Consider the following 18,514-nt stretch of genomic DNA (forward strand, 5'->3'; position numbering starts at 1 on the left):
AATTACAAATCTGTCTGATACTTCAGCACCATTGGACAGCACCATGGATTTAAAAATAGACAGAACAGTAAAGCCTCTGATATTTCAGAGCTGTAGTCTGGCCATAGATTCTTTGTGGCAACCTCAGTCAGAAAAGGGATCAATGAATAAGGCAGACAAGACTCAAATATTAAAGTAAATAACCCATCTGCCCCCTGTCTCGTTGCAAAGGGGGGCTGGGGAGGTTAAAAAGGAGGGGGCACTTGTTTGTTAGCTAACAAGGGGGTAGCATCCTCTCTCATCTCTCAAATCGCCTAGCTCATGGGACCCTGAACACAGATCGACAACACAAGTCAACACCAAAATGCTCCACTCTCAACAACGCTTGACTAAACAGTGTCACAGAGGTTGTTGAGATCAGACTCCTGAGGATTTCCACACTTCAGAGAGTCTGACTGTTATCAGGCCCACTGACATGTTTGAATTTAGGCTGAATGAAAAGAAGCCAATCACAAATATTAAATGGACTTAAATGGTAAATGGACTTGAGCTTGTACAGTGCTTTTCTAGTCTTTTGACTACTCAACGCGCTTTTACACCACAGGTCACACCTACACACTCACACCCATTCACACACTGTGAAGTAATTAATCCCATTCATACACATGCATACACCACCACCTAAGCAGCAGGTGCAATTTGTGGCTAAGTGTCTTGCCTAAGGACACATCGGACATGTTGCTGCAGAATCGAACCCCCAACCTTCCGGTCGAGAGACAACCGACTCCACCACATGAGTCACAGCCAACCATAGAATGAGAAGTTCTAAGTTTCAGGAGAAGAGTTTTTTGACCTGGAGATGGCAGTGGAAATGTTACAAATGCTGTCTTACACTTATGTTCAACTTTCAGTCAACCTTAGCAACAGACAAAGAGTTGGAGCTGAATCAGGGCCATCTAACAACGCCCCTAATTATTGCATTGCTTTCAGCCTTAATATAAAGTGAAAAATAAAATCCCACCTGTACATTAAGTCTTGAGCTATTCAAGAAAAGCTATTTTTTTTAAACTAGGCTGTCAACTTTTTCATTTCTACTGTCAACATCAGCACTTTAACATGGGTGTTAATAGGACTTCTGGGTCTTTTGCAGCCAGCCTCAACTGGACACTTGAAGAACTTCAGCTTTTTGCAAATTTGAATTGGCTTTATTTTTTCAAAATCTGAGTTTGCTGCTTGATCGTTAGTTAAAAAATCCTAAACTATTCATATTATTGCTAGCAGTTAGCATGCACAAGCATCTTTAGGTGAGATGCTGTGATTTGTTCTCAAAGCTGCAGTGCTGAATGGAAGCTCTGTAGTTTAGCTTTATTACACTGCTAAACTCCCTCAACAAAAAAAATAAACGCCGGTCACCAAAATAAGATCACCAAATGGATCACATTAAACTCCTGCAGCTGAAAAAACAACAATAGCAGGGAAAACTCAAGAAACGCTGCCCTTGATAATTATTTGCAGCCATCAGGAATTACTCGCAGATTAAGTGTGTGAAGAGTAGAATAGCTGCTGTGTTACTATTCCTATGACTGATTCGCCATATTAATCTCATAATGTATGTCATAAATCATCTGAGCATAGTCACACTCAATTAAAGCCCATCATCAGGAACGATAATGAAACTTGATGACAATAATTTTGGATTTGAAGGTATCCCAATTTCAAATTAGTTTTCAGATGCCAGCATATATTACATAGAAATGTGGGCTATTAAGGATTGAGGTTTTGGGGTTTAAAAATAAAAAAAGTAAAGCAGTCCAGCAATGCTAGTAATAGCTTACTTTCTCTTTTACACACCCTGACTGATGTTTGCTTCTAAGCATGTTAAAACCCAGCAGGTACCTCCACACTTGAAATGAAGCCAATGTGGAAGAGCCAAAGCAAAAAACTGCAAAAGCTCCAGAAGTCTTATCCATACCAAATATTGAAATGTCCATTTTTACAGCAGAAATAAACTTATTTACAGCCTGTGAAAAACAATGTCAGTCTGAATGGCTAATGTCTTCATCAGCACACAATGTACGTGGAGGTGGCGTTTTATTATAACTCACCCGTTTTGATTTTATGGAGAATAAGGGTTAATCATTACAAGAACTGATCTGAGTGATGCCAAGTGTCTTAAGACCCACCACAGCTCCAACTTTGTCTGTTTTTAGATTGGCCATCAATTAGTTTGAGAAATAATTTTCCAATATGGCAGCCAACACTGATGGGCTTCAAAAGTCCTCTTCAGAAAACATTGTTTCACATCACTGAGACTATGTCCATCTTGAATACAGTCTATGGTTATAAAAAGGAGTCTAGGAGTCAAATGTTTTTTTATGCGGTTACACATTGCTGCTGTACTGTCTTCTTTACTTCCTGTTTGGATACAATTCTGACATTAAATTTGGAAATAAAAAAAGGAACTTCTGGTTGTCCTGATTTACGACATTAACTTAACCACGGAAAAAGCAACCCCTTATGGATGGACAAGTAAATGGAAACAGAGAACATAAAAAAAGTTCAATGTTTGATGTCACAGGGTGGATTTTACTTGTGACTTGTCAACTGAGCCGTCCGGGAGATTCCATTACTGTGACTACAGGGAAATGCTGAGGTGGCTTACATATGGTGCATCTTAAGGGTCAAAATAGCACATGACTGTTATGTTAAAAAACATGATTACATACATTTCTGACATTAATCGGTTCACTGTTGACACTTTTTTTAAGTGTCTTTTGCATTTAGAAGAAATAAGTCAGTGGATAGAGTCAGAAACCGGGGAGAGAGTTACAAATGACATGCAGGAAAGGACGCACAGGTCTAATTTGAACCTGGGCCGCCCTCTTGGAGAGCCACAGCCTCAATACGAGGGGTGTGCACTAACCATTAGGCTACCGGAGCCCCGACACACCCTTCAACACAAAGAGCAAAACAGATGAAGCACAAAATATACAGTTTTTTTTCATGATGAGTGCATGTTGACGTGAGGCAAGGACCCTCTTGACATGCAGAAATAGCGGCCAACACTTACTTTTTGTCTTCACTGAAAAATGCAATTGAGAATATATAATGCCCTTAACCTGATAATGCCTGGAACTCTTTGCAGTGGCCTGTTTGTACAAACCAATGCAGCTCCACACTGTGCTAATGATCTCTGCATTAATCCTGTCATTCAAATGGCCTCCACAACATTTACATCCATCCTATTATCCTAATTAATTAGTCCAATAACAACGGGGTCAGTTTATTTTCCTGCCAATAATTATGTTGTAATGATATTGTGGGAACACGTAATGATGGGTAATAAGTGAAGCGAGAAATCCACCGGGGGGGTCACACAAAGTCAGAGATGAGGTGATAAACACAGAGGGGTGAGCGAAGAGAGAGAGACAGGCAGAGACGAGGAGGAAGTAGCAGCAGCTGATGTGCTTATTAAAAGAAAACAAAGCAGTTAGTTACCTAAGGAGGATTTCCAGCTGATGGAGGGCTCCGGTTTACCGCTGGCCTGGCACATCAGGGTGACGTTGGAGCCTTCATTTACAGTACGATCTCTCGACAGGTTGATGATTTTTGGTGGTACTGTCAAAGCAAATGAAACATGTCAATTAATTAAACGGTGTCATAAAGAGGGATCCCAACAAATGAAACTCCTCATGTGCGAAGAAATTACATAGATACATAGATACAAATGTACGACAGAAAGCCTGTGTTACAACTGGTTTTGGGAAAATCAATAAACATGGAATTACTGCCAATTTCCACGCACGCTGTGGTCAGTCATCGGCACACACTAAGGCGCCATTCGCTGCCATTCTCGTCAATGCTCAACAAAACAGACACCAAACAAACAACAAAGCAACCCCCGAAAGACAAAGCAACCTGTTGTTAATTTGCACGTTTTTTTTTTCCCTTTATCCTAGTGTGATCTTGTAGTTCTCCTGTGATGTGTTTACAGCAGCTCATGGCTGCACTCATGCTCTTGAGAGGGACCCCGTGGGGCAGCGGGCACGCCGTTAGATGGAGCTAAAACTGTGGCACTGACGGATCGCAGTGCGCATGAGGACAATGTGGAAATTGGCAGTCGCCATGCAAATTAACCGGGAAAGTCAAAAGTATTGTTCAGACACAATCTCTGAACCCATCAGCAATGATTGTCTATCACTGTCTGATGGACGATATGCGTCTGGGAACGAATGCCAATTTCAATGTAATTTACGTTTTAACGACTTCCAGCCAAGATTTATTTTTCTGAGCAGCATTTTTGTCTGCAACATAAACGTCATCATTTCTTGGCCCATGATATACCTCAGAGTTGCGCCCTTTCATCTGTTGCTTGTTAGTCTCAGTGGAGAGGTGAAAAACTTGAATGGAGGTTGAATTTCTTATGCATTTCAGGAATTCAGGGAATCTAAATGTTGATTGGCTCTCATGACAGAGCGTCAAGCAGATTTGTCACTTCATACAAATTAAGACAGAACACTTTACATGCAGAACATCCAGACCCATTGTGTACTGATTCCTAATTTTTAAGTATAATCTGTAAATTGAGATGAATTCAGAGCAGAATTATTTTTATTGTGTAAGAAAGCAGAACTGAATTGCCCTCTGGGAGAAGTAAAGTTTTCTAAGTCTAAGTCTAAAACAAAGATGTAAGTAGACAGGAAGTTTCACTGGGTGATGTGTCTGATGGGAAATGCATGTGATGTCTGTGAGATAAAAACATACAAGTCTTAATATTCCCCGATACTCTCAGTGGCCTGAAGTTAGCAACACAACTCAAATAAAAACTCCAACCAATAAACAAGACTTCAAAGCATTTCAAAAGTTGTTGCTTTTCTTGCCTTGCAGATCATAGAAACATTTTTTTGTCTACTTTATCATACAGTTAAAGGATGTTATACAAAGGTATCATTTTGACCTTTTTATAACATCAAGAAACAAGAAAATCTGATCGTTTTGGCTTAGTGAGCTTAAAGTCATCAACCTGGATACTGGTCAGTCTCGTGTAGCTGGAAGTTGCAGTCTAGTTAAGCAGACACAGAGAAGGCGTACATGCACAGAGCTGTGTGGTCCTCAAGGGGAACTTATGAAACCAGACATGATGGTTTTAAAATGTAACTGGAAGGGTGCATTTTTGCTGAATGGGTTTGATCATTGTTGGAAAAGATTTCTGAAACTGCAGGCAATCTGAGTAACTCACAGCCAAAATTAGCTTAATGGAGAGACACTATCATTATGAAGTGTGTTTAACGGCTTACTACGACTATGTGTCTTTCAGAGCAGATTTTCAGATTAAAACAAAAGCTATCTTCCAAACTTCCCCTCCCCCCTTCTGTTTCCACATTTTCTCCCGCCCCTCCCGTCTTGTTTCACTTATAGGGACTGAGACAGCAGCAGACTAGAGAAAACAAGATTCTGCAGTCAAGTATTGATATGCATCTCAAAGTTGATTTGGTTGTTATGTTTGTCTTTTTAGGACGTCTTCTCTTTGGTTTTGAGAGTTTGTTAGTCCTCTCTGTCGTTCTCTTGTAACAACACTGTTTTAAAGCCTCTAGACATAAGTTCCCTGAGAGGATGGGTCCAGGTCCGTCTCACTCCACCCACGCGGTGACAGGGCTAAGGGTCTGTTAGGGAGGGGTTACCTAAAAAAAAAAACATGTATGAAACATGTTTGTGCCTCTGAGTGAAACATAAACAAGCTGAAGGAAGCTCTGTTCTGTCCATGTTAACACAGAGCTAAGAAAAACAAATCCAGAGGGAGTTTTAATTCACTCTTTTTAGGAAGTCTTTACTCCACTATATTTTTACAAAGGTTATATTTGAAGAGTTGCAAAAACAGATACGATCCATCCTGAAGAACAATGCCCTGATAGTTTTGATTAGCATTTTAAATAGAGATGTTACGTGATCCGAAAACCTGTTCTGTTGCAAAAACCCAATACAGTCTATGGGGAACTCTGTGAAAGCCACACAACTTCAGTCTGAATGATATTACCTGAAATAAACAATAATTGAAAACATTTTAACTGCTTTAACTGCTTTTGCACATGAATTCTTCAAATTTTGATTGTTGTTTTGAAAGCTGCACATGCCTTTAAACTTCACCTGTTGTATGAAGGTGTACATTTGGAGGGTTAGGTTTGTTGTCTTAAAAGTCTGAGGAAATGCTGGGGTTTATTTATTTGTTACAATACCCTGTATTGTCCCGTTGTGGAAATTTGTCTTGGTCTCAAAGTACTGCCAAACGTTCAGCTGCTTCCTGGAGAATCAATCAATAAATAAAACAATAGAAAAACACATCCACATGTAAACAGAAGGCCATATACCAATGCAAAACAGCACAACATATATTACACATTACCCATTTTGCAAAAGATCTGCAAAAACACAGCATGAGATAAAAAAGGCAACACCATGTGGCTATTGCAAAACCTACACACCCTTAGGAATCATAGGTGTGTATAAAAAACCAAAGGTAAAGACAAACATAAAGGTGTATTTCGGTAAAAGGGGTTAACTTGTGGAATACTTATGCCATGGAATTAAGAATGTGTAGTTCACTTTCCAGATTTAAATTTTTGTTTAAAAAAATGGTGTTTAACAAATATCAAAGGTCGGTTTGATTATTTTTTGTGAGTGTGACTTCTGTTTTGTTTTTTGTTTGTTTCATTTGTTTTGTTTTGAAAGAAATTCTTGGAACAAATTTTGTTCTGATATGTTTTGTTTTTTTAGTAATCAAACTAGTAGTGTCTTAAATAATTAGATTTGTAACAAGGGTAGGTGTAATAAGCTAAAACTTCAGCCTACACCTTTTCAGTCAAAATGTTTTTGTTTTTTCTTGTGACCGAAATAAATGATTACTACTACTACTACTACTATTATTCCACATTTTCATTGGCATGGGTACAAACAACAAACAATGGAACCACTATCTCTTGTAGTGCATACAGACTGCTTAAAATGCACTTTTAGAGTTATGTTACCTTCTTCAATTTGTTGAACATCTCATTTTAATCATGCACAAACAATAAGTTAAGATAATGTTTCAGTCTTCCCAAGAAAAAAACAAAACAACCAAAACTTTGAATACTGTTGTTACAAATGTGAGACTTTGTGATGCAATGGTATGATATACCTGCTTTTTAACTTTTTGATTTGATTTGTAGAAGATGCTTTGTCAATATCCGTGTCTACATCGAATGCCCTCTGGGAACTTTTCAGAGGTAAACTCAGACTCCACCTTCAGTGTGCTGCTAACGTGTAGAGAGGAGGTGATGGAGAGGGAGCTAAAGGCTTCCCGGAGCTCGCTCCACTGGGAAAAAGGTTTGCAACAAGAGCTCTATTTTTAGCATTCTGCTTGCACACTCTGAAAGTTGTATACCTGTTTAAATGTGAAGAATGTGTTATCAGTGTCTGTGATGTGTAGAAGGGCAATTATTCACAGTTTAGAGGTGCACTGAAAATGTAATAAGAAAAAAAAAAAAGTGCCACACAAACATGTTCATTTATAAGACAAGCCTTGTGCCTTTCCTCTGTGACAGATTCTAATGAATAATGCCGTCACTTCACTCGAGCACCTTAAAGATATGAACACAACAGATTTCTTGCAAAGCGTGTAAACTCAATATTATCTCCTGCAGCACAGAAATCAATAAAGGGAAATTATGTTTATATGAGAATGGAGTCACTGTCATGTTTAATTCACTCTGCTCTGTACTTCCCCGTGGTAAATTAAGATTTTTGTTATAAGGCTTTGCATCCGACAGAGAGAGTCATAAACTGCTATGTTCCCCTAAGTGACAGTTAAATAACAGGTTTGAATGTATGACTGCTACGTTAAAGATGGGTGACTGGGAGAGACTCTCCGACAAACGTTTTTCTACCACACTAAAGATAAACATAGGTTAGTTTGTTTTAACACTGAGGTCACATTTAAAAGATCAAGCACAATTATAATATTTGCAGGATAAAGACGATTACCATAAATGTGTGGGATTTGGTAAAAATCAAATGATAAGAGGGTTAAACGTACAATATGTAGAATTTTATGACAATGTTTAAATTCAAATATCTATATCCATTAGAAATTGACTTTTTTTTGTTGAGTACCTATTACATCAAATATTTCCAAAACCCAGAGCCACACGGGGCATGTCTTGTCGTGGCGTACATTTAAAGCTTATCCAATGGCAACTGGACTGGTTGAAGATTTTGAAGACATTTCACCTCTCCTCCAAAAGGAGAAATGAAGAAGCCTTTCAGAGATCTCTAACCAGTCCAGTTGCCTTTGGAACGAAGCTTTGAAAAAAAAAAAAAAACAGCGTCAAATCCAGGTTCACAAAGTGTGCATGCATCTGAGCCAAAAAGAGAAACATTTTCAAAAGCATTACACATAAATAAAAATCACACATTGAAAGTAAAAATAAAAACTATTCTTCAGTGCTAAACTTCAAAGAACAGTTTGAAAGGAGTGCAGAGAGCAATGTCTCCAACAAGCAAACAACAGATCTCTTATGAAAAGCACTTTGTTCAGAAAAAGTCGTACACTCCATTGAGGATGCTGCTCCAAGGTTAACAGAGGAGGCTTACAGTCAGACGTGAAAAACTTAAAGTGTGGATCACAGCTTTCATTTTTGAAAGATCACTCAAAGGAATAACAGAAATGCTCTAATAATAGGATTAGAGGACTTAAATAATACACCGAGAGGTACCAACCATGCCTTTTTGCAAGGACAAACAACATCCGTTCAACTCTGCATCAGAACCAGTTGATACTATTCAATCATAGCTAGCAAAACAATTAGGAATACTTAGTAATATACATACAGATATACTGCTTACGTTACACTCTATCAAGGCCACCAAGCTTTCTGGGGCCCAGTTGCATGGGAAGGGCCATGAAGGTTAGCAAAAACTCGGTCAATCTTAATTTTAAGCATCAATGACCAAATTCTATTTTACACCTAAATACTCATCATTACCTCTTAAAGCAACAAAAACACAGTTTACTTACTGTTGCTCCAGTAAATGTTCCCTGTTTCATAATTTAAATCTGTCTCTTCTTAAAATGTAACCGTAGTAAGCGGGCCCAGAGGGAGCTTATGTTAGCAAGGAGGCTAACGCTAACATTACTGATCAAATGTGCATACCTTGATTTAAATCAAGTCCTGGGAGGGCCCAATGACCGGGCCCCTGTGGCATGCCGGCCCCCCAATACAAGTCCCAGTTATAAATGGGAATTTGTGTTAGCCCTACTTTACATGTTTTGTTCGAAAGTGACCCGTAGGCTCAAACTATTTTGAAATTGATCCAGTAAATTGTATCAAGCAACATCTAATCAAATCTGTATGAACTGCAAAAGTATCTTACGATTAAAGCAGATGTTTTTGCCAGCGACCTGCTCAGATTGTCATTCAAACAGAACCCCCACAACGATAGAACTTTCTTGTAAGGGTAAGTGTTGTTGTTCTCACTCTCTTCACTGATAGAATCCGGTAATTTACCTGTCAAGATAACCGTGCTGCCATGATTGGTAAGTTTGTTTGTGCCAGAGTCGTACACCATGTCATTCCCATTTTTTGATGGGTAAATTACAAGTTCTGGACGATGGAGTCTGACAGCTTTAAAGCCGCTGGAAACTTTCTGACTATGTTATTTATGATCTCATGTACATAATATCAACCATCAAGCATCATGTATTAGAAATAAGCTTACATCTATTTTTGTAACATTGTTGATTAAGTTTTAGGAAACATTCAACATGGAAAAATATTTATTGTGCATTAAAATCCACAAACCAACAATGGTCTGTCTTTTGAGTGTCATGTGATTTTGGATCACATCATGGCAAATGTGGAGAAGATGGGGCTGGTAAATCAATCGAAAATCAATCAAAGTCCACATTAAGACCCTCTTACCGACGTAATCTTACACATGTCAATTATTTACTGAAGATTATTTTCAGGGCGGTCACGTAACGACAAGTCTAATACGCATCATTGAAGTAATGTCCGTCGTTTGGACACATTTTGTCTTTAGGGAAGACGACACAGAACAAAAATAAGTCAAATGTAAAACAACTGTTTGCAATAAATGCACTTTATTTATTGTCTACTGTTTTAGAGAAGTTAATTTCTACTTTAAAACTAAAATGTGTCGTTTTCATCTCAAGTGATGCTTTGATTTCAGTTCCAAATATTCAATAAATAACCAGAAAATAGTTCATCAGATATGTTTTCTTTCATTATAAAAAATATCCCAGCTTTAATAGTTGAGCAAATTTACAGTAGAGACCATGACAATGAACTATAAGGGCAAAAAACAAAATAATCGTTCATTAATCGTAATCAAGGTCAAATGTTGAATTAATCGTGATATTGATTTGAGGTCATATAGCCCCGCCCTAGGAGAAGATAAACTGAATTACAAGAGTACGGTACTGGATTAAGCTAAACTTGTAAAACATCAGTTCCATACCTTTAAGGAAAGTTCATATTCTGATGTGATAGTCATGGGGAGTAAAATCTTTGTACTCAGAGTTTTATATATTTTTTAGACTTTAATAAAACATCTTTGTGTTCTTTTTTATGATCAGCTTTTGTGTTAACTGATTCATGTATTTAAAGCAACCACATAAAGTCATTTTTTTAAAACGATTACATGTTGTTGACTTATTAAGTGTGTTTGTATTTTCCTTTAAGTATGTTTTTTTTACACATCTACATATGAATTAAAATATTAATTTAGATGTATGTGCATGTACATCCAGATCTGTCTGTATGTGGGCACATGCATTTACACACTAATAATATTGAATCCCTCCACAATAAATGTATCAGACATTAACCGGCTGTATCTGTGACGTATATACGTAACCATCTTTTTTAGTTTTTGTCTGTTTGTTGTTTGTGCTTTCTCACTGTGCTCTTTATATGTAATATAATCTCTTAAAATGCAAAGAAAAAATAAAACAGGAGAAACATGTGTTTGACTTCATGAGCACACTTACATGTCTGTTTTTGTGACTGTGTACTAAACTTTTTACTTGTATAACAAAAACACATCTAAAAATGTCTCCAGGTGTCTCAGTTTATCAGTGAACAAAGCTGATGTCTTCTAAAGCTACAGTCATTTATTCCTGATGCCTCACACTTATTCTGTTTTTCCTGAATAAAACCTGTTTTTTCTTCCCTTCCCTTTTCTTTATTTTTTATCGCCGACTGATCTCTCCAAAGCGTTCTTTCTGTCATTTCCATTTCAAAGAAACAAGGACGCAACTCTATTTTGACATCTCAGGATAATCAACCTAGAGCATATGAATAGTGTCACTGGTGCTCCAACTTGTTTTAGTCACATCAGACTTGTTTGTAAGACAGAAATCTATGAATAATTTATTTCAGCTTAATTCCTCGTTTACCCCTCATGAATGACAAAAGCATAATGCGAATGTGCCAGTGCTGTTTCGTTTAGCTGCGGTGCAAGAGGCCAAGGCTGAAACAAAAGGTTACGCTTCAGATGTATTCAGGACAAGCTGTGAGGCTGTAAAAAAAATCTTCAGCACTTTCTGTTGAAATTGCTTATTATTAAAGCATGTGAAGAAAGTAAAATCCTGCTAAGACCCTTGTTGGCTCAGACAGTGATGGCCAGTCAAATGTTTCTACCAGAACAACAAAGACAAATGTGTCAGGGAAAGACAAAAATGGAACACCTCTTACATCTGGATGGAGTTTCAGAAATAGGCAAGTCTATTTTCTATATTTTGCACGTTATCTACAGTTGGACTGTTTTTTTGTTGTTGTATTCAGAACAAAAGCTGAATTTTAAATCAATATGAAAAATTGTGAATGAAATGCTTATGGTGGATACCTTGCCTTTATTGAACACTTTCCCCGTGCATCCTATGAAAATCTGCAAGTCGAATTGCATCACATCACAGATGTTTTGGGCTCTGCGTTTGCATGTATCTATGTGTTTATTGAGTCTTTTGTTCTGGATTTATTTTGATTTTTTCTTTCATGAATGCTGTTCTATTTGGATTTTGAAGAGTGATAATTAACATGGTGATCAAACGTCTCATTGAATAGATAATGTAACTTGTCCTTCACATTTGTTTTTTTTGGGATGTGGGAGGGGGTGTCTTTGGTTCGATAATTGATAGAGCTGAGGCAAACAAAAAGTGAAACTATCTGAGCATGCAAGGCTTTCAGGGCCCTTGGAATAGATATATAGGGGCCCTAATCAGTTTTATTTCCTGATTGATTGTATCAAAAAAGTACAGAAGTATAAAAATAACAATTTGTAATATAGCAATAAGTAAGGTCTTTTACCTGCTTTTTGTAAAGTGTCTTGAGATAACACTTGTTATGAGTTGACGCTATACAAATAAAAATTGATTGATTGATTGATTGATTGATTGATTGATTTAATTGTGTGGATAGCAAAAGTATTTGTACAGTTAAGAGAGTGTGTAGGTGTTTTCTTGGGATAATTGATCAAAATGAAAATAAATGACCCAATATTGGGTGTCTGGAACTTCTATTTTTGTTGCTATGGTATCGAATCAGACATGATTTTTTTTTTTTTTTTAACTTATATTGTATCAAAGTTAAAAAAAAATTGACTACTTTAAATAACTATAACTTTGTGCTCCATCCATAAAACTCCATTGCAGTTTCAGTAAAACGATAAGAAATGATTACAACTGTGCAATTTATGCATACTTTGGGCAATTTATTGCAATTTAAAAAGGTTTTCAAAACTGTTGGCTATATAATTTGGCCAATTTGCCTTAAAGAGAAAAAAACAGTAAGGTCAGGAAGTTTGACCATTGAGTGGGAAGTCAGCAAAAACAATAATCTCAAAATGAGTAGAGGAAATACTTTAAGGTCACAAAGAAGCTACACACCGTGCTTTGTGGCTGTGTCCAAAAGGTTGGCTAGGGGTGGTTGCGTGGGCCTCCCTAGAAATTTGACCCCATGTGCCACCCCAAAAATCCTTAACTGTAATTGGCTATTTACCCTTGCAGAGGCAGGACTTATGTTAAAAAAAATAAAAATAAAAATGTAAGTTGTTGGGCCGAAAAAAGTATGGACAAGACCAAAAACATTTTTCATTGATGTATTTTTTTATTTCTTTTATCCGGGACAAACTCATTGAGATTAAAAGTATCTTTCCCAGTGTCCTTCACATAGGCAGCAGCACAGTATAAGTTTCTAACAAGAAACGAGAAGCCACACATACAAACACTTCAAAGTAAGCTGAAGGATCTGCTGATATTTGACAATTCAAAAAGTCCTGGCCCTTGTATTTTTCCACTTTCAGCAATATGTTGATATAAAAACAATAAGAATACGCTTCAGATTCATTGCTGAAGAACTAAGATGAGGTCAGCTCATTGCAGACTATTCAGTTTCCACATAATAAGCCCCTTCAGAGTTTTGTAAGCATGCTGAGAAAGGGACAGACAAAGAAAACAGGAACACAGAGCTCTCCTTCAGAAAGTGCTTCAATCACCCACTGTAAACACTTTCCAATGACGCAGACATTTACAGTAATTTACTGTTATGCAATGAGACAGTACAAGCGGATCAAGGTCTCTCAATTCTTCTCATAAATTCATAAAACACAAGCTCACATTTTCTGTTTCTTTGTAAGCTACTCAAGTTGAGCTGACAGCAACCCACACACAGCTGTGTGAGGAGTTTGCAGGTGAACAGAGATATCAGGCTCACCTCTTGTCTGGTGTCCAATCATCTTACAGCAGAACATCCAGTTCAAATAAGAGTTCAATCCCTGTGTAACTGACAACCACCTGGTTGAGGTGCACTCATGCAAAGAATAAATCTCTATCAGCTGCTGCTTTAGAGGACTCTGACCACTGACCTCATGAAGGGTGGGCCAGCTAAGAGACCTTCCCTGCAGGGGAGGATGGTCACATAGGAGTAATACCACCTTGAACTATATCATTAATATCAGAGTCAAGACAAATGGAGCAGTGTAGAAACATTGCTGTGATTTTTTATTTATTTTTTATTTTTTTGCCTGTAGGATTAATGAGTGAGCTGCAGCTGAGATGAAAAGATCCATCAATGCACTGGACAAACATCTCCCTCATTATTTCACTGTGCACACAATGCAGAATCTTTAATGAACTCAGAAAAAAATAACACAAAATTGGATTCTTCATCTCAGGCCTGCAAAATCACACAGTGATTGACAGATTCATTTATTTTAATGAAGCTGTCCAGAGGACTGGCATTAAATCTGCAATAATCTTGGAATTTTCAGTAAAGGAAAATGTTACTACGTCTTCTGATGATCTTGGAATTAGGACTGGGCCTGTTAGCGTGTTACAGATGTCGAGTTTTCCTTAATTGTGAACAAATCAGTAGACATAATTAGGCTGGCCGACCTTTTAACCACCCCATCTCCACTCAACTCTTGATACCGTATTTGATATTTATGATATCTAATTTATTTGATAGGCACTTGATGTGATGAACAGCAAATACTAACACCGAATTACACAAGACAAGTGTGGAAAAGTCCACAACATACTGAACTAGCTTTTAAAGACGGTACACCTGCAGACATCAGTATATTGAATTAATCTGCAGTGCAAACTGAGGAGAAAACCTCGCTGATTTTACAGCAGGAGCTGTGATTGGGGAGACTATGCAAGGATTTTTACTACTGATTATTGATACAACAGAAACTATTACAACAATGAAACAAGTTTTCAGTTATTTTAACAACTTAAATTCATGTCATCAATATAAAATGCCGGCACACGTTCTGTCACAACACAATGAGTCAATCAATCAATCACATACAGAAAGGATAAAACAGCCAAACATTTCCAACTGTAGTTGTAAGCCTTCTGTACAGTGACTTGCCATCACGCTTCCTCTGCATTGTAAAACCATAGACTGTAAATGGGCAAAGCCTGAGTGACGTCACCCATCTGTTACTGCAGGGGGCGCTGGAGTTCCATTGGCGGCAGTCTCCATGCTGGAAATGCTGTCTCAGTCTAACTTTCAGTCAACCAAATGTCAGGCTCAGAGCTGGAGCTGAGGAAAGTTTTACAATACAGCCACCTGTCAATCAGGTCAGCCACGCGCCTTGGTGTGAATAACGCTTATCTTTCATAAAATCAAAACAGATGAGTTATCAAAAAATTCACCCCCATACAGTCAGGGGAATATCTAATGAAGTTATTGTTATGGTGGAGTTAAATACACACAAACATGTGGCTATTCTTATCAGTATTAACTGGACAATTGCATAATGGATCCTTAAAAAGAAGTTGTTGTACGATGAAAGTGTTACTTGATTAAGTTCTTAGAATTCCTGCTCATGAATCCACTAATCTTAATGATGTTTTATTCTTTTTTTTCTACCAAAACCAAAACAATGAACCTCATGATGGATGGGAAACTGGCTGCACTGCCAGGCTGTCAAACGATGATTATGTTTAAAATAGTTCATCCCAACAGGAAAGCAGGTCATTAAAATTGAAACGACTCATGTGGCAACATACCAGTAAATGAGCTCAGTGAATTTCATGGCAACCAGCCTATTAGTCTGTAAGATATCTATTAACATAACAATATAAGGTTTGCAGCGGTGCAGAGAAATTCACAAGGAATCTAAATTGAAGGTGTGCATTTGAGCATGACTCTATGGAAAAATCATCATCATCATCATTTCTTTTTTATAGCATGAAGGTGGCACTACTAAAAACATCACTGGGCTTGAAAACATAATTATCCTCCAGGGGTCGTGATTGTTTTGGCTATCCTTTCAGTAGTTTGTTTATTCTTGTTGTTCTGACCATGCATGTTGGATAAACACACTGACAGTCATCCTCAGTCTCCTCTGCCAAAGACCCCAACTTCTTACAGAATCCCTCTTTACAATACAGTAAACAAGCTTTCTGTGTGGGTTCTTTTAACACAGTATCCTTAAGGCTTCTTTTTTTGCAGCACCTGCTACAAGACTCGAGGAAGAAGATGGGCTTCAGTCAGGTGGCAAATTCTTTAATTCTCTGTGTTGTTTGGCAGCAGCAGCAGCAGAACATACAGTAAAGCCACATATTCGAGTGTGGCCTCAGCTGTTCATGTATTTCTCTGCTGCTTAAATCAACCTACTTTTGTCCTGCTTTTACAGTCACCAAGGAAACAAGGAGTGAAGTTTTAACTCAAGTTTGGTTTTAACTTCTCCACACTTGTAAGTGTTATTGTATTAAGTGAACATAGTGAACACGACACACCACAGTGTTCTACTTTAAGTGTTCAAACATGAGAGTGAAATTCAGTATCTAGAGTAAAAGAGCCATTTTACCAACCCCAGCATATTTTACCTTTCAGCTGCAGCTACGGCCTAAAAACAAAATCTGTATACACCAAACTTGATTTACAGACTAGATGAGCTGTTTTCTGTGGATCCCTAATCTGTGTCTGAACTTTTTTTTGTCAAAAAGTCTCAGAAGCGCCTTATATTTATTGGTTTTGTTGTATTTCTTTATTGTGGTACATGATTTGTTCTGTCTGCGGTGCAAACTCCACAATGTTTTATCTGATTGGTTGTAAAATAACACAAATTTGGGCCACAATTTTGGCTCACACTGCAGGAGTTTTAAAATCCTTCCCGATTTTGAATTTTACCAGATTTACTTCTCCATAATCTCAAACATGCTCACAGTACAAGATGTGAAAATCTTTGCAATTACAATGCTTTTATGCAGAGAGGAATTTAAGATTTTTTGGGAGGGCTTTGTATGACTTAGTTTAGAGATAGGACAGTGGATAGAGTCAGAAACAAGGAAGAATATGATGATCTCACAGTGAAGTTAAGAAACTACTTTTGTATACTTTTGAATGATTATTTGATATTTGTTTGAAATGTGTAATAAGTGGCATGAGAGTTTTAATGAGTAAGAACGCATTAGGGAAGTGAAGTCTATTGGCTCTTGGAAAACTCTCTCCTGAGATCGTATGTCTTGAACAGTAAATAATCAGAATTTACATCAGAGGAGTTTGTGTTTTCAGGCATTGTTCCAGGGACTAACTAGTTGTGCTGGAAAGCCACCAAGACCCTCTGATCAAATATTCTCAAAGAGAGGGAGGAGAGCCAGATCTATATAATGAGCTCTCTTTAAGACCACAAACAAGTGCTTATCGCCGTCACACATCTTTACATCACAGTGCTTATGGAGCCAGTTTCTCTGATCATGTCATTAGAGCTGCTGGTTAATTTAGAAGGCTGTAACAGCAAAATGATAAATGGGAGAGTAAATAGGCTGCACTTGTTCAAAGCTCTTCTTGTCTTCCTGTCTATCCAGGCGCCATACACCACATGTCAGCATTTACCCTTTCACAGATACTGACTGCAGAGGCTGATATACAAAGTGCCAATTCACTCATAAGTCCTGACTGAAGCTCATTCACTCACCCGTGGCTATGACTTTGTGAGCAGTTTGAGTTTCGATGTCTTGCCCAAGAGCACTTAAAGTTATAGGCTTGCAGGTGCAAGGAATCAAAACATCATCTCGACCCACTTTGATTCACCACTTTGGAGCGGCAGTGGCTCAGTCTGTTGGAACTTGGGTTGGGAACCAGATGGTCGCCAGATCAAATCCCGGAGCGGAACAAAGTCTGGAAATTGGTTTGGTAGCTGGAGGGGTGCTAGTTAACATCCTGAGTACTGCCAAGGTGCACTTGAGCAAATCACTGATCTCCATCTCCAATATTTCTACTAGTTTTTACCACGTTTCTGCTCGTGGAGCTTCTAGACCAGAATCTAAACTAAGGAGGACGACATACTGGCTGCTGTGTTGTTAACAGAGAAGCAAAGATTTCAACATAGCATGTGTCCTTAATGTCTGATGATATAGTAAGGTCATTTTATGATTTAATTCAGTAGATATCTTACATATTGCTCCTTTAGTATACAATTATTGGCAGGAGATGAAAAATACATAAAGTTTATTAGTTAGTTTAATGTGATCAAGTCATCAATACAGAAAATAAAACTTCTGGTTCTCTGACTGGATACTATAAATACATGTGGTATTGATGATGATGATAATTATAATGAATTATTACTCAGATTACACTGAATAAGTTCCTCAGTGGCAAAGTTTGTTTACCTATTTTTTTGCTTTAGAACATTTACAACAACTTCAAAAACAAGAAAACAAGATTTTAACCTTGGAAATAATTAGTTTTTCCAAGTCACAGCCCATTCCCGGCTCTTTTTGTATTTCTTAAACTACCCTCATGCTGCTGCACTTAATAGCTTTCTCACACACAGTGAAATATAAAGTGTTCCTGTCAGCAGCAGTATTTATGGAAGGGTGATATTAGATTTTGTTTGCATCATCATTGTGATTTAATAGAGTAATGTGCAGCACATGTCACCAGAGATGATGTCTGAGGTTGCCACAGGAATACAAACAAAAATTGCATGATTTGTCGGGGAGCTGAATTGACAATGA

General features: G+C 37.7%; 1 protein-coding gene across 4 annotated transcripts in view; it reads right to left on the bottom strand.

Moving 5' to 3' along the window:
- The window catches only part of ntm (neurotrimin), a 145,296-nt gene that overhangs the window by 41,621 nt on the left and 85,161 nt on the right, over positions 1 to 18,514 (bottom strand). For all 4 annotated transcript variants that reach the window (XM_065963003.1, XM_065963002.1, XM_020629294.3 and 1 more), the window contains exon 3: positions 3,478 to 3,597. In XM_065963003.1, coding sequence (XP_065819075.1) covers positions 3,478 to 3,597 — 120 coding nt within the window. The remainder of the gene's footprint in view (positions 1 to 3,477; positions 3,598 to 18,514) is intronic.

Source organism: Labrus bergylta, chromosome 14 (genome assembly GCF_963930695.1).
Source record: "Labrus bergylta chromosome 14, fLabBer1.1, whole genome shotgun sequence".
NCBI classification, from domain to species: Eukaryota; Metazoa; Chordata; class Actinopteri; order Labriformes; family Labridae; genus Labrus; species Labrus bergylta.